Below are 17,041 nucleotides of genomic sequence, written 5' to 3'. Positions count from 1 at the left end.
TTTAAGAGAGAGCTTAGGTAAGCTGGTCATGCTGATGTCGTTCATCTTGAGATAATTACGCTTTCTCTTTCTGTGACACGTTTCAATTGCACAAGGCGGGGTGAGGAAGGGCTCCTCTGATTGCTCTGAAGTCAAGAGAAACAGTACTAAAAGGCTTAGCACAACCTCTGAATCTCAAATCAATTAACCCTGCTCTACATCTCCACCAGCTGTAAGTTGGACAGTACTTCAGAAAGACATTTAAAATAATCACAAACCACAATCACAAAAATTATTTTAACTCCAGTTAGAGTAGACACTTTGATACACTGTTGTAGTGTACAATTATGAGGTCTGTGCTTTTCAGTGAGAGCCAATAGGGCCTTGTCTTAGAAGGCCAATAGGTACATTGGCATCAGCAACCTCGCTTCTTGGAAAAATGGAAATTCAATCATGCAATCTTCTATCAAGCACCAAATTAATGTGTGTGTGTGTGTGTGTGTGTGTGTAAGAATTTATGTGAAAGACTGAAGTCCAATTTGTAATCATTCTTTCTGTGCTTGTGTCTTTACAATATGAACTATTACAAGCGAATACTACAGTGTATGATGTCTCATTGAGCAGCCTGACACGTTATTACTTTTGCCTTGTTGTGACAACACCTTAACACATTTCATCCAGTTGCCATGAGCAGTTTTTTTTTCTTTATAAAAGAGGCAATTAAACACCAACAGGAATAAGTACGCATTAACTACTACATAAAAACCCTCAACCTGATGGAAGGCTTTGGCCATTCTGAATATGTACGAACGCAAGAGGGTTGCCCTACCAGCTGTGGGTCAATCTCCCCGACAGACCGGCTCTGCACAGCGTTCAGGAGCTCCTCCAGCTCGCCAAAGGACAACTTGCTCAGCTTGAGCTTGTCCAGCGCCAGGTGCTCTCCGTGGAACAGCCGCCTCCACAGGTTGTCACGCCGGCAGTGCCCCATGGCCTGCTGCACACTGGTCTGGATCTGCTTACGGGCGGAGCCCACCTCCGAATTCAGCAGGGGGAATAGCGGGGATGTGTAGAGGAGCCCCGGGGCTGCGCCGCTGCCCTGGGCCCCGGGGGGGTAGAACTCGCTGCCGTCACTGGCAGCCGCCTCCTCCCACAGGTCCAGCTCTGCCTCCCGGGCCCCGCCCACTTCCACCCTCTCCTGTGGGGCCTTGCCGTCCAGATCACTCGGCTCCCGATGTATCTGTGGCAGTTTCTTGAAGCGTCGCATATCGGCTGTCAGCCGGGGAAAGAGCTCGCGCTGGCTGGTCATGATCACGTAGTACCGCAGCCTTCGGGGAAAGTGAAGGAGACCATGACCTCACACAGCAGTAGCTCCCAAACTGCAGCACCCAACCTCCTTATTTTGTCTTCAGCAGTCTCCCCAATGAAACATATCAGCATGTACATATAGTCAGAAAAGAACATCAATGTGGTAACTTATGCTGATATGGAACTTTTAAGAAAGTCACATTTATTTTCATGTAAAATTGATCTAGATTTGTGCAATCTAAAGCTGTCCTGACTAATATTAGCAGCACAAAATGCTAGTAAGCCAAACTAAATGCTCTCTTAAAATCCATCTAAATAAATACCATACTTGAAACTGTAATGAAAAGGAAGCTCTGTACCAAAATAAAATAAAAGTAACACATTTTTTTCTGTGAGAGAAATCTGCCTTTGTCTGCAGAAAGTGGTGCAAGTCTGAATCACAGTGATGTAGTTTAGGGAGCCCCATAACCTTCACATGAAACACATTCAAAAATGTGAAAAACTATTCATTTTCCATTCCTCATTTACCAAAGAGCCAAAGAAATGGTGCAAGTACAAAATATGTTATACATACAAAATAAAGTACATGCTGCTTTATTAGATGCTCTGATGCATCTGATAAATGACAATGATAATATTATTATTATTTAATATGCTGAGAACACTGGTTAAGAGCAGTATAATCCTTCTTTCTGTGATTATACATCTTATTAAGTTTGGAACAATCCTTCCATCTGCAGGACTGTACCTTAGCAGGTGTCTCTCCGACTCAGACTGCTCTTCAAACGGAGCAGCATTGTGGCACACCAGCAGGGACACATCAAAGTCGTCATGGTGACGAAGGCCCTCCAAATCCTTATAGGAGCCCGAGCTGAAAAAAGCCAGTCAATATTCAGTAGGCCTGAGCCAAAAGAAAACACCCACGTCAAGACATGGGGATGTGCCTGCTCAGAAGCACTGTCTGTGAAAACAGGTTCATTGCCTGAGTCGTGTTGTACCTGTTCCAGAGTGCCACCAATGCATACTCGTGCAAGTCGGTGCTCGGTGCCCCTTTCTTGCTGTCCGTGGTCACTGCAGCCTTAGACATGCGCAAGGGCTTCATCCCGTAGGTGCCTGCATGGTCCGTGATGTAGTTGTAGAGCTGGTGGGCTGTGATCATCCCCGTGGAGATGGAGAAGTTCCCTGTTGAATAGGCATGTAAACCCATTATGCTCTTTTCTGATGTTTCACTGGCCTCTTCATTACTCCTATCTGGCCGTTGAGGAATACTGGGGTGGTAACCCTGTCGGTACATATTGCTACATGTGTTTAGCTTTGATGAAGATCACATCACTACAAGTAAGTAGGGCCTGCACTGGCAGAAGTAGTTGCTCACTCTCACCCTGGAAGACGTGGTTGCGGCCAAATTTGGGAATATCAGGATGATGGGCAATGAAGTCCTCCAGGAAGCTGGTGAGCTGGTAGCCCTGTCGCAAGGTCATGTGGCAGCCCAAAAGGTACTGGTGCACCACGCGCAGGTGGAAGTCATAGCTGAACGAGTGCACGTGCATCAGGTCACGCACCTTGTCACACTCCTCGGTGAACAACATAGACAGCTGCAAGACAGGCAATGGGACAGTCATCACCACTGCGCAGGGACCTCTGGAGCTCTCGACAGCACCCTCCACCCCCTCCCCAACTCTTAACCTGATGCGCCATTACGTGTGGGCCTCACACAGCACCGCACAGTCAGAGACCCCCGGAATCCTGTGCTCCATGCAACCTTTAGCTAACAAAATGTTAGGTCTGTGCCTTTCTATGCCATTTTCCCCAATCCAATCCTTCATTCAAGCAATGCCATTACTTTAGTCCAAAGCAATTATAAGAACCAGCATAGCAAAACTATATGAACCCCACTTTCCATTGTGAAATGGAATGTAAGTTAGTGCTCTTGTTTGCTCTGCTTTGAAAGCCTGCCATTAACCCAACATTGCATGACAGTTGAGGAGAGAAAAACACTTTTTCCAGCCATTTTAACCAGTAAAACTGAGCAGTGCTCTAAGTGCTTGCTGCACTCTCCTTTTCTTCTGAGTCTTCTGCAGCATTTATGCAATATCAATCACCATTGTAATTGCATATTATTTAATTACAACTTACATCAAAGGCTGACTTACAAAAAAACATTAACAGCAAATGCATACACAGAAAGGCTAAAGCAGAGCAATTACAGAACAATAAAGAGAGAAGGGGAAAAAGGACTGAATGCTGCTACTGCAGTGACTTTAATCTTGGCCACTTGCCTGGAACAAATGCAAATAAGTCTTAAATTGCAAAGACCTGAAAGAGGCCAAGAAGCCAATGTACACTTTATGTCAGCAGAACAGCTGAATGTTGACAAACAATGTTGTTTAATTTACATTAAACGGCAGCCATATTCAGGCAAGACTCCATTGAGTATTCCAACACATAATGTTTAAGACGTGCTTAAACATACCCGTACCAAAGTAAGAAAAACCAAAATTATCCGCCTGAAGAAATTTGTTTAGATAGGACCTAGGAATGGAACCAAATCCAAAAATCTAAGGAAGAGGAAAAAAGTCTTTGTCTTCAGCATTTAGTGTCTTTGAGCAGACTTTATATGGAGACATTTCACAGGAAATTTCACACTGACTTCTTATGCTGCTTAAGACAGTCCGGATCCAATTAAATCACAGCTTTGCGTTACCATTTAGTCAAGAGCAGAGAGTAATTACAGTAACAAAAGAAGAGTCAACAGCCCACTAGTACAATCCCTGCTGTGTACTACCTAGGGTACAACATATTGCTGAAATTGAGGCAAAACCTTTCTCACTGTGAAACACTTTGGAAGGGATAAAAGTGCCGATTAGTCCAACTTACTGCCATTATTATTATTATTGCAAAAAAAAAACCCCTAACATTCTTGTGCTGCGATCAGCAGGTGGGTTGAAGCTGCCATGTATATGCTGCTGTGCTTCAGACCTTTCAAAGGCAAACCAGATGCACTGACGTCAAAATGGAAACTGACTGTCTGTGCCTCAGAGGGGCAGTACTCATTCGAGAATGAGACTCCAAGAGCATTCAGGAGAAACAGGGAGACACTCAATGCCCCGTCCTTCTCAGCTCAACAGAGAGCTTGCAGCTTGTTTAGGCACACCGTCAACCCAGTTCTGGAATAAGAGCTACAGCGGAGAGAAAATGTAATGGACATTAATGTGCGTAAAAGGTTCAGTTTAAAAACGACAGACCAGGGAAGTTTCTAATGGTACCTAAAACAACAATAACCTGAGAGCTGCTCACCGCTCATCCGAGCAATTACAACACTTTTCCAAGATGGAAAAAAGTGAAGAACAGGTAAATACGTCAAGTTAGAACATTTGAGAGTGCCCATGTAGAAGCAGGGAAACCATGGAAAGAGCCGACCTGGGAGAGAGAGGAAGCCAGGAGAGTCTGTTAAGGGCCCAGCGATAGAGGGTCAGACAGGGGCAGTGGCCAGGAGAGGGGGCTTCCGTGGCTGTGCGGATGCACGTCCAAGGTTCAGTCCACTGAAAGCATTAGCGAGCATGCCACTTGCTGCCAGCGTTAAGAGCTCTGATTTGAAAAACGCAAACCCCCCCACCAACATTAGTCCATCGTCCCACTTACCCACTGGTGAGGCATTAACCGAGTGTGCCGCCGCTGTCATATGACCCCCTGTGGGTGGCTGAAAATCGACTGCATGGACCTCTGGGTAATGAACCTCCCTAACCTCCTAATGAACCCCTTTCCTCCCACAACCTTCTCATGCTCACTTACCTGGCGATAACCACGACCCGAGTTTCATTAACATGTACCCGCTATCAAACCGCAGGGTTTGCTAAATCCTAATGTAAACTGTACACTTTACACTTCAGTTACATCAGGGCTTAAACACCACAGGGAATAAGCCTCAGCCGTACAGTTGTGTTGCAGACCCATTTCAGGTAAGGAGAGTTACAGCAACCCACACACCAGCAAATCACAACTGCTGCCCCTTCCCCTGCAGCAAAATGAAGAGAGGGACACCAAAAAGAAAGGAACCTGGCACATTCAAACAGAGGAGGAATCTGTTGGCCCTGGAGAGAGGGAGCAACGTGAGGGGGCACTGGGTTGAACAGAGGCAGGGAAGCGGAAGGTCCAGGGAGGGAGGGGGGCGGGTGGTTTAGAGGAGTGAAGCCTGATTGGGAGGATACATCCCGCCCCAGGGAATGCTGGGACATACCGCAGAGTCAGAGACGGAGGTGGCCTCGGCATACGGCTTGCTACGCAGTTTGGTGAGGAGGGAGCCCTGATGGAGAGAGGAATATGTGATGGGACCGGGCGCTGAGAAACATAGTGAGACAGGCAGTTTGACGCACACAAGCACAGAAGTGGAGGGGTGGTGTGGCACCAGAGGTACACACAAACACACACACACACACACACACACACACACACACACAGACACACAGACAGACAGACAGACAGACAGACAGACAGACAGACAGACAGACACTGTGAGAATACAGGCAGAGGAGAAATACACAGACAGACAAATCTAATGCACAGGCTAACGGGAGAGGCTGTGGGAGTGATGGTGGTGGAGAGGTTATGATGACAAGTGCCGTGAGGATCATGAGCCACACCCAAGCCTGTGCAGAGTCACACACACCTGAGAAACGACATAGCTCCCAACAGAGCCACTTCACCTCACAAACACTGTGCAGTTAAGCTTGCTGAGGGGACCTCCAAATCAGATCAACAGAACTCTACCAAAATGCTCTCTCTTCTACCAATTTTGAGCCACTGTCCAAAAACAATCATTCTGCTATCCCTTAACTGTCTTATTACCCATCTAATAAAACTGGTCCATAAGACTTGTGGGAAAAGAGGAGGAGATAGATGCAGATGGGAGAAGGAGACGTGGTAAAAATGCTCTGATGATTGTGAGCCATCACCACTGTGCTGAACTGAGGAGCTGAACACGCGAGGCAGACTATAGCAGAACCTTTCACTAATAACTCCCACCATTTTGTTCCTTTCTGAATGAACCACCAGCTATAAGGCTGCTGCTGTTCACCAATCTCCCACACTAATCAGCTCAAAAAGCCAAAAATAAAATTCCTTTGCCGGTCACCCTGGGGATAAATCTTCACTTTCAAACTAACTGCCCAGAAAGATGGAACTTTTACCTATGTTTGTAAGCATTTCAATAAAAAGTGTGCACTTCACATGTGAATGGTCTGAGAAATATATATACATATGAGCTAGCCAGAGGAATTCAATGTGTTTCCTTGATTGTCTTACTATTTCTACCATAGGATAAGGCCAAAGACATAAACTGCTGATGAAAATGCCCTGTTTCCAAAATAATGCCCATTCTCACTACCATAAAGAATTTAGCAGTGTGTTTACCACTCTGGTTCCGTACTTGTCACGGCAAGTAATCCACAGCAATATGGCTGGAAGCCATTTCTCTGTTTCTCTATGTTTTCCATAAATGCTGCAAGGACAGAAATCAAGTGGGATTCACATGGGACGGAAATCACAAATGCCATGCTTCTTGCAGTAGGAAACAGCAGATGTTTCTACATAAAGAAATCCTAAAGTAATCAGGTAATTACCAGCTGAAGCATGTGTTGTGTTCTAATATCTTAACAGGAGGGCAAAAAGCGCTCCAGGTGAGCAACATCTTGAGACGTTTCAGTAAACATGGCGATCAATTAAAAATATTTACACTTCATTGTGCTTCGTTTCAGATGAACCTTGGCTGGCCTCCAGCAAAATGCTTTGAAGACAAAAAAAAAAGAGTGGGCATGAAAGTGTGGAGGAGAAGGGGATGGAAAAAACCATGAGCCAACTGATGCTGAGCCATCACGGAAAGAGGCGTAACGGTACCATTGTAGGTAAGGTAACTGGTAGGCTCCTGGAAGAATGTTTTGGGGAGTGGCCTTTTATGCTGGGCTTGGAGCGCCCTGCCCTGCCTGATCCCACCACACCCAGTGAGAAGGGCAGGGAGGGGCCTGGATCGGCCAGGGGCTAGCTCTGTGGGTGAATGTGGGCGAGTGCTTGGTTACCTGGGAATTAACTGTCTGGCCCATCGGGATCCGGGAGCATTCTAAAGCGTACTGCTTCACACAGAAGTAACAGCCCTGGAAGGCACACCACAGGATTAACATAAAGGATCAACAATATAAATCACATATGATGCTCTCTCAATGCTCCACAATAGCCCCCAGAATTGACATTAATATGAAGAAATTAACATACCTCCCTTATTTTTAGAGCGGTACAATAATAGCAGGGGAGTTGAGCCTGCAGCATGTGGATATTTCACACTGTTCCTCCCAGCACTCAGATAAACATTCACAATAACAGACATATTTGGGTAACTACTATGCACTTTGTTATTTACCAAAATGCATAACAGTTACCCAAATGTATTTAGTTACGTATTCATCAGACAACTGTATCCAAGGTGACTCAAAGCACAACACTGGGCTCTCTCTGCAGTTCCTTCCTTAATGAGAGGGAAATAGTGCTGAAATCTATTCTCATGTGCGCTGTAAGCTTCAGGAAAGACTGACACTGGGCTCATATCGTGGGGCTACATAACTGAAGAGAGGCAACATACAGCACCTTGAAACCTGCTCCACCTCACCCCTCACCTGAAAGGCCAGCTCCATCAGCACGATCCCCCCTGGTAGAGCTCGCTGGAGGTGGTAGGCAGCTGTCCCTGTCCCGCTGCTCTGCTGGGGGGAGGGAGACACATGGCTCTTAACACCTCAGGGCCTCCAATGCAGTTTGTAATGCTTGTGGGTTCTCTGATGGCTACTCACCTTGGGGCTCTCCTCGCTCTTCTGCTTGTTGTAGGAGAAGGAGGCCCTCCCCTCTGTGGACAGTGAGCTGAAGGCCGCAGCCCGGGCACGTGCAATGCTGTGGGGGGGGGGGGATAGTGTTCAAGGCTGCTCAGTAAAAGGTCCCCTGCCCCAGTGCTACGGGTTGGGGCAGAGCACGTACCCGATCCCCCACCTCTGCTGGGTGAACGCTGATATTATATCCTGCATTTGTTTTAAGTGCTATTTGCAGTCAGAACAGTCTGTGGGGTTTGACATTCACCATGAGTCAGAGAAATATTCTGACATTCACTCTAAATCTGAGCTTCAGACCAAAATATCAGAGGACCCAAGGAGACATAAAAGTAAAGCTGGTTTTGGGCCAGCTGTGCCGGTCCCAAGGTGAAACTATAGATTCGCTCCACGCCGCAGTGGCAACAACAAGTGTTCACAGGAATGCTGTGTCAGGCGCTGTGGCAGTAACAATGCTTGACTGAGGGATGGTGTGATAATGAAGATAAAGGCTGTGGTAATTGTCTTCACCAGTGTGAGCCAACCACCCCTGCCTACTTCAAAGCACATTAAACACAGGTGTGTGGCTGCAGAGCATGAGGCTTATTTTTTTCAGCTGACTGTGTGCTCAGGCTGGTTTCGTTTGTTTGGGTATAAATAAATTTTGGGGTTTTTTGAGAATTTGCTCTTTCTGCTCATTTCTGTGAGACGTCTCGGCCAGCTTCTCCAGCTTACCTGCGCGCGGGGGACTGGGGCCGGACCTGCACCAGGATGAAGCCCATGCTCTGTAGGTACTGCACGTACTGCTGCAAGAATGTGTTGGAGATGTCCTGCAGCCAGGGCTCCTCTCGCAGCCGGCTGGGCAGCATATCCACAGAGTCAGTGCTGTAGCTGCGGTCACGCCCAGAGGTGGTGGAGTCATTGGAGCGGTGGCGCTTCTGGAGCGGACACAGGGAGGAGGGCACACTGGTTAGGTTGAGGTTTGCAGAACGAGGGGGGGCTGAGAGGCAACAGAGAGGTAAAAGGGTGGACAGCTATGGGGGCTTGAGAGGAGAAAAAACTAGGAACAGGGGAGAAGAACTGCACCACTGACAGCATTACCAGGACATGCAGCAGAGACTGCTGAAAACCCTAAGGCTGGGCAGATCTACAGATAGGAGACAGGGAGGGCTTTGGGCAGAGCTGGGAGTTACCTTCCCCCATCCATCATTCTGACATATGCTATGTAGTGCAGACGACTGAAGCAGATATATGATATGATATGACCTTTCAGTCCGAAAAGCAGGTGTTCAGCGAAGAGGAAATACGGCGTACAGTGTTCTCCATAACTTTTGAGAAATGCAAGTGACCATGGAATATATGCAGAGAAAACAACCGCTTTCAAAGCATAGGTTTTACCTCCATGTTTTGAGTAAATTTTACACAGTGCCCTGACGCCTAGAAAAATCCCAGGACTTGTTTGGAAAAGTTTCCTCCAAACTCTAAGGTTGCAGAGAATTTTTCTCTCAAAAAATGAAACCAAAGTAAATGTTGGCTTCCCTGTCCTTATATGACCAAATGTTCCTTTAGGGAATTTCAAAAGAGCCAAGTCTAAAAGCAGAACAAGCTTGTCACTTTGCGCTGTGAAACGGGTGTTCAGCATCTGTGTCCCTACTGCAGGGAAAAGGACAAGGGACAGGGGTATTGGGGGGTGATGGCATTGTCCCGAGCAGGAACCCTGAGCAGCAAGCTGTGCTCACCTTGACCTGTGGATGGATTATTTGCTCCTCCTGGATCTGTTTACGGAAGACGGGATCAAAGAGCAATGGGGTGGCACAGTAGTGGACCAGCCGGGATGACTGCTTCAGGGTGTCCAGGTCAGCCACCTGTGGGAGTGACAGCACACCCGCATAACAACTGTAGGTTACTACTTTGGAATTTACACGCACACTTCAGTTACTTTTAAAATGTGAAAATTATGAAAAAAGATTCAGCACTTGTATCCGTAATACATTGAGGCTTATCTCAGGCGGATTTAAACCCATAAATTATCTTCCAGCAGAGCCCACTGAAAGATCTGTTCCATTAACATATCAATCTTCCCTGTACAGCCCAGGGTTGTGGCTTGGGAAGATATATACATGCTCTCGCCTGCCATTTTTATGCAATCAAAGGTGCAATCAGTGGCTGGATCAGTGGATAGTGGATCAGGAGCTATTGGCTCTGTGAATCGAGCTGATGGATGGAGAGACCACCCGTCATGCTCAGGTCATGCTACATGTAGAGACTGACAGCCTGGAGGGCTGTGATGGATTAATCTGCTGTACAGAGGGGCGGAACAACACTGATCTCACTGCTGATTGCATCAGTCTGTCCACACACTGGAACAAAGGCAGCGGTTCAGAGCCCTCATCTCATCAACTCCAAAGAGGCAGATTCACTTTAACATGCTCAGTAAATGTAAATGGTGATATGCAAAAGGAAAAACTGATAATTGTTCTTGTATGAATGTGACTTTAAACCCTCACACTTTTCACAAATTAGGACCTGCTCCTGATTGCAGCTTTCACCAACACCATTGAACACTGCCATACTTTAAGTTTCTGATGGTTCTGTGGTTTGATGGATACAACTGCACGTGAATTCCAAGCAACGCTGTTATAGAAATCTTCAAGCAGACGTACCAGTTAAGCGGGAGAAGCGATGCCGAACAGTGACAGATGTGGAGGATCCACGATTAACAGAGTCCAAGGATGACAAACAGTCCCCTGGCCCTCTGTGCTCTGTGCGCGTTGTGTGTGTATATATGTAAAAGGGAATGTATGTGTCCGCATATGTAAGGTGCATTCCAGTTACTCACTGTGATCGGCATGTTGGACTGTGCCGATCTCTGCTGCCATGTCACAAAGAGGTTCTCAATCTTCATCTGCTTCTCCATTTCTGGGCATCAGAGGAAAAAGCGGCACCATTCAGTCACACAGCCAGTTTCTACTTCTCAGGTCTCGGGCTGTTCATTACCTTAGGCCTCTTCTGTAGTGATGGGATTCATGAGGCCTCACTCTTCCACCTTGGGTGGAGCTGCTATGTACCTGCTATGTATTTTTGCTCTGGACAGCTCTCGACTGCTCCATCCATTATGGATCCTATGGTTTAGAAGGTCTAATTCTCTTCTCACTAATCTTCTGTCCTTCAATATGTTAAAATACCTCACCAATGATTTACAATGAATGGTCTGCTTCCTTACTCTACTGCTATCAACATGCCAGATCATCATTTCTGTATGTTCGATTCAAACCTTTAAGCCAGCATGGTTTTCAGGAACCACCCAACTGGGCACTGACCTCTGCGCTCTGCAGCCTTGATCTCCAGCAGCTGGGCCCCATGCCGAGCCACGATGTCGACGCTCCCCATAGCATCATGTGCGCCAGAGATGGATCGGCCCACGCTGATGTCCCGTAGGGCCTCGTCAAAGGGCACCAGCTCCGCAGGGAAAGGCAGGGACGGCAAGCCCCGCCCTGAGCTGCTCAGCCTCCCCTGGTCCTTGCTGGGGACTGGCGGGGCGGGGCTGCGGAGGAGGGCATCGGCCTCCAGGGTGGAGTTCAGGAAGGGGTTGGGCTCCTGTCGGGGGGGGGGAGATCATCAGCGAACCCGGACAGGGGTGGGTGGGTTCACATGAATCAAACTTTAAGCCTATAGACTTCAGTTTCTCTGAAACTGGTGGAGTTGTACAAGGGGTCTGTGACGGAGTGCCGTCACTGCGGTTGAGTATGTGCTCTGACTGCCATACCAACGAGCCTGGCTCTTTGGCTTTGCGGTCAAAGTCGCATGGTTGGTACCCCGTAGACCCGGGTTTGAGGCCGGGTGGGGTGACTGCTCTCGCCCTTCGCTACAGGGTCCAATTAAGATGGCACCCAAACACTGGTTGCGATCAAGGCCCCCCTACCACACAAAGGTCTGAAAACAGGATTATCCACACTTAGCGAACGGAGCAATGAAGCTTAACAGAGGCTAATAGATAATGACAGCATGCTCTAGTCAAAGTTATTGTGCCCCTGCTCTCTATTCCTGTGACCTTTTGGGGAAGTTGCTCTGCACAGATGTGCTGTGGTTGCAGGGCGGACTCAGAACGGGTGCTCCATCGTGCAAGACTCACTGACCCCATGCCCTTGGGGCAAAGAGCCAAATTGGAAGCTGGTCCCCGAGTTCCTCGTCCCAGACAGGGACAGATGATGGTCTGCGCGGGTAAATTTTCTGCTGTGCTGGGTCTGCCTTCTGTCCACACACATTAGGGCAGAAGACTTGAAAAGCTCAACGGGAGGGAAAAAGAACTATTGCTCACTTTCCTTGGCGGTTTTTCAGTGACATTGAAGGCTGCCGGCAGGAAGCCTCTGCCGAGCTTCTGCCATTCTGTGATGTGGAAAAACTGCAGCGGTGCAGGCTCGCAGCAAGGGGACAGAAGCCAGAGAATGCTGGGGAAAGTGGGTCGAGAGAAATGCTGAGCGAGAGGGAGGAGGTCTGGGGCTTGACAAGATCCAGCAAGTGGTCACGTCCTCAGCCAGAGTTTTGAACGAAGGGCCCTCATTCTTTGCACGCAGACACAGAAACACAAGCGACAGCGGCACTGCACAGTCTTTATTAGTGCTCTGTACTTGTGAGGGTTTGACAGCTCTGGTGCGGAGGAGAATCTTTTTGTAGTTCGCGTCATGACAGGGCACCAAAATTTCCAGCCATTTTTTTTCCCATTACTTATTATCCAATTCAGCAACATTCAGACTGGCAAGCTTCAAAGGTCAATGACCGGACATAAACATAACTTTTTCAGATTCAGATAAGCAGGTAGAGATGTTAAAATCTACTGCACTTTAGAGTAATTAAACAAAGTCAAAGAAGATTAATCTGTAATGTACTATTTGAATTAAACACTCAAAGCAAAAGGTGCAATTTGTTTTAAAATTAAATACTGAACAGACCCTGTAGATCACCCTAGACAGAGGAGTCCTCAGTTCAGGCAACTAATATCACCCATAAATAAATTATCGTTCGGCGCTTCATTATCATAACAAAATCTTAATCCCCACCTGCAGAACCACCGCGTCCTACTTTCAAGCAAGTTTGGCTTTTCTGAGTCAACCCGCTTGTTTTTCTCCATTTCAGAGAATAGATTTATTTCAGTTCCGATCAATACGATCAAAAAAAACAAACAAAAAAAAAAAAAAACAGAAGAACGAGAAGAGAGAAAATTAGTTAAAAAGCACTCTGCCATGCTCCTCTTATACCCTACATAAAAAAGAATCACAACTATAAATAGTGATGTGGAGGAAGACTGAGAGGTAAAAAAAATGCATCAAAGTGAGAATTGAAGCTTCAGCACTGACATGCCAGAGGCAGGTAGGGTTGAGGAAGACTAGGGGGAAAAAAACCCTTAAAACTGGGTCAAGGCATACTTCACTATTAAAGTACTGCTGTTACACAGGGGGATAGGAAGCAGCTAATGTAATTAAATAAGACAACACACTGATCAGCAAGATGTGCAAGTCTCCATTCACAACAGTACAGACACTCTCTGACCAATTACGCAAAGGCCACCTCTCACTTGTCCTTTGTAACCACCCCACCATTATCAGAGTGTTCCCCAACAACAATGAAAACAAAGAAAAGGGGCAGAGGCATTATTTTGGATTACTACAGTCCAAACAATGACTTACTGTAAAACTTCCAATAAACGCAGAGGCGCTTATTTGCTTTAATGACTTATTTTACTGACGTGTATTGGAGACTGGGCGATAATAAGAGACCTGCATTTATTTCACCTAAAGCCCTCAGGCTTCTGCAAGTTATTGGTAGCTGAAATGACCAGGAAAATTCACCATGGATTTTTTCCCTCCCCAAGTAGCCTACTTAAACATCATACAGCGCTCTTTGGTAGCAACTCAAACAGGAATCACTAATAAAGTTAAACATCATCATTGCAACCTATGATGGGAGAGCACAGTCTGTAAAAATTTGGGCTACCATGATCCAAAACAGCTTGTTTTGTTCGTTTATGTTTAATCTTATTCATGAACAGATGACCACGCATGAGGCAAATTAAATTCACTAAACCTCATTTAGCCTAATGAAAAATTATTTGTTTGTGCTGCAAAGTCATTAAGAAATAGGCCTAAAGCATCCCCAACAAAAGACATAGGAAACACATTGGCTAAAATTATGCTTGCAAAACAATTTAATTTACAAAAACCAAATTCCCTGTAACATTTCAGCTGTCAATGCTATGCCATAATGTTAAAATTAGCCTACTTTATTCTCTGCTGGGATGAAACTTTGATAGACAGAATAGGCTACAGTAAAGCATCTTCAACATATTTAAACAGTGCAACCAAAGGCAGCACTACACAAATGTTGCCCAGTCTTAACTAAACTTGAGGCTCTCAAGAGTTAAGTTAACAATAATTAAAGTTAGTGATAAAGGTAATAATAATGCTGAACATCCTCAGTAGCTCAAACACGTGAAATAGGCCAATACAAGGAACAGGACTGCCTACCCGTAAACACTAGCCTACTGTCTCCTCATCCTCATCATCACCATCATCATACGCCAGTTCATTATCGGCAAGCTCTTCCTCATCTTCATCGCACTGGCTCATCACTGTCGCAGTTCCATTTCACTGTCTACCTTGCAGGAGTAGCGCTCTCCCAGACGCGCAGGGTTCTCCCTCCTTGAAGCGGTGGATGAGGTGGTCCTCGGTTCCGTCAGCAGCTCCACGTCCAGCTTAGCCCAAGCTTTGCCTACCCAGTCCACAAGCAGACGGGCAGCAGGGGCTCGCAGGTTTCCCCCAGCCGTGTACTCTTTGTCCCTGTTACCTGCCATCCAGTTGTCGTATGATTCGTAGAGGCTTGCTTTGAATGTTTTATTCCATACAACGTCGGGGGCCTGGATGTACTTTGTGCACCCACCAGGAACGACTGCCATGGTCATTTTGTAGCCACTTCTGAGTTCTGCTTTGGTGGCAGCGCTGATGTGCCATCGGTAAGAGTCTCATACTAAAAGACAGGGACTGAAGCTGAATCTCCCCATGACTCCCTGCCAATCTGGGGCAAGGCTGTCGTTCATCTATCCATTTGAAGATGAGTTTCGACGACTCCACTGATGTCCTACATTGCTTTAACATCTCTTAACACAGTAAATCTATTGCGACGCAAAAACTTGTCAAGCCATCCACGACTATCTGCATATCTGTCAGCTCCATTAATAGAAATGTATATTTCTTTAGCTTTCAGTCGGATCATTTTCCTTGACACACGCAGCTGATTTGCCCGTGTACTCAAGATTCACTCGACCAGCCTAGCTCTCTTTCGGTCTGAAGACAGAAGAAGCTCGTTTTGCTGTTTCCATTCTTGAATTTTTCTCGGATCAACTCCAAAATGCCGTGCTGCCGTTTCTCCTGAATTCTGCTCTGCATATTTAATTACGTCAAGCTTGAACTTGATCTCATATTTTCTTTTTGTAGCCATGTTGAGAATAAAGCTATTATTTTATATTAGTATTATAGACATGAAAAGTGAACAGCCTAAACAAACAGTAGATAAACAATAAACTGAACATAGTTTTTTTTTTTTAGCCCATGTGTGTTCATAGCCTGGAAAAACAATAGGGCTACCTTTTCAAAACCAGTATTATTTCGTTTTTTAGCCACAAAAAAATAAATAGGACTACTGTAAGCATTTTAACCCACTGCTCTTTCGTTTTATAGTGAAAAATAAATATAATTTTCCCCAGCGTCTATTTGAAGCAGGCGTTTATTTCACTGAAAGGGTCGTGCATACCAGCAATTATAAGAGGCCTGCGTTTATTATTATTATATTATTATTGGAAGTTTTACGGTATGTAGTTTTATTGCCTTCTCATTTTATTGCCTTCTCATATATATGGAAAATGGAACAGAATTGAGAATTGAAAGGAGCATCAATTTCAACTTTTTCATTGGACGAAATCGTGAGCAATGCCTCCCCATCTTTTTCCCCCACGTACTGTCCTTTGAGCATGAACAGACCCAGCCTATCTGATGAGGGACTTGCATCTCACTGGAGTCTCAAGATGGTAGCGAGCTCCCCCTGGACTCACTGCTGAAGCAGCAGCATCTGCGCATAGAGAGCAGTAGGGGGTACCTGCTGGTGTGGAAGTGCTACTGGGTGCCCCGCAGGGGACTGGCATCTGCCTGTGACGGTCACTCCATCACTTTTACCGTGCTGGTGGAGGGGGAGGAGGGGGGTCCAAGAGGACAACCTGCCCACCCCCTGGCTGGCTGCCACCGTCTCCCATGCAACTCCCAAGCAATGCAATCTCCAGTTACCGACGCAGAGATTCTTTCCCCTGCACCCACCCTCCCACCTCATCCCCCGTTCTTTAAATACACTGCCACTTCCCTGCATTTGGCCACACTCTGATGCCCGCACCATATGTTGGGAGGATGCCGTCTGTGCCAAACCCTGGTGAGCCTACTCGCTTCGTGAGGTGGATCTCTGGAGGGGGCACAGCCTTGCCCTTCTGGTCTCCTTGCTTCCACAGGCATAGGTGCGGGCATGGAAACGTCAAGCGGAAGGCATTTCACTGGCCTGTTCTATAGGCAATGATGCCGATGACCTTGGAACCTTCTCCATTCACTTTTCTAATATCAACACATGCATGTCCTGACTGGACAGTCTCAAGGCCATCAGACACCCCTCCCTTCTTCCAGGAGGAGCATGCATAAAGAGAGCTGCTCTGGAGTGTAGCCTGGTGGTTTAGCAGAGACTGGTTTCAGATAGTTGCCCTGACTGGACACCTTGCATAGCTCTATACTTAATTTCTTTCCAACTGTACATACCTGCACCAAGTTTCTGTGCTGAAATGTGAATGTAGAAGTGCAATATTCTCAAATGTTTTCTGTTGTAATGAA

At 46.5% G+C, this 17,041-nt stretch overlaps 1 protein-coding gene across 1 annotated transcript in view; it reads right to left on the bottom strand.

Moving 5' to 3' along the window:
- The window catches only part of szt2 (SZT2 subunit of KICSTOR complex), a 70,941-nt gene that overhangs the window by 3,433 nt on the left and 50,467 nt on the right, over window positions 1–17,041 (bottom strand). The window contains exons 62-73 of the mRNA XM_036554794.1: window positions 11,447–11,723; window positions 10,966–11,045; window positions 9,866–9,991; window positions 8,862–9,064; window positions 8,118–8,214; window positions 7,947–8,030; window positions 7,356–7,430; window positions 5,522–5,587; window positions 2,666–2,879; window positions 2,283–2,466; window positions 2,033–2,155; window positions 809–1,304 (exon numbers count right to left, since the gene is read on the bottom strand). Coding sequence (XP_036410687.1) covers window positions 809–1,304; window positions 2,033–2,155; window positions 2,283–2,466; window positions 2,666–2,879; window positions 5,522–5,587; window positions 7,356–7,430; window positions 7,947–8,030; window positions 8,118–8,214; window positions 8,862–9,064; window positions 9,866–9,991; window positions 10,966–11,045; window positions 11,447–11,723 — 2,025 coding nt within the window. The remainder of the gene's footprint in view (window positions 1–808; window positions 1,305–2,032; window positions 2,156–2,282; window positions 2,467–2,665; window positions 2,880–5,521; window positions 5,588–7,355; window positions 7,431–7,946; window positions 8,031–8,117; window positions 8,215–8,861; window positions 9,065–9,865; window positions 9,992–10,965; window positions 11,046–11,446; window positions 11,724–17,041) is intronic.

This window comes from Megalops cyprinoides, chromosome 2 (assembly GCF_013368585.1).
Source record: "Megalops cyprinoides isolate fMegCyp1 chromosome 2, fMegCyp1.pri, whole genome shotgun sequence".
NCBI classification, from domain to species: domain Eukaryota; kingdom Metazoa; phylum Chordata; class Actinopteri; order Elopiformes; family Megalopidae; genus Megalops; species Megalops cyprinoides.
Note: the sequence above shows the minus strand (reverse complement) of the source record. Positions and strands in the feature narration are given on the sequence as shown.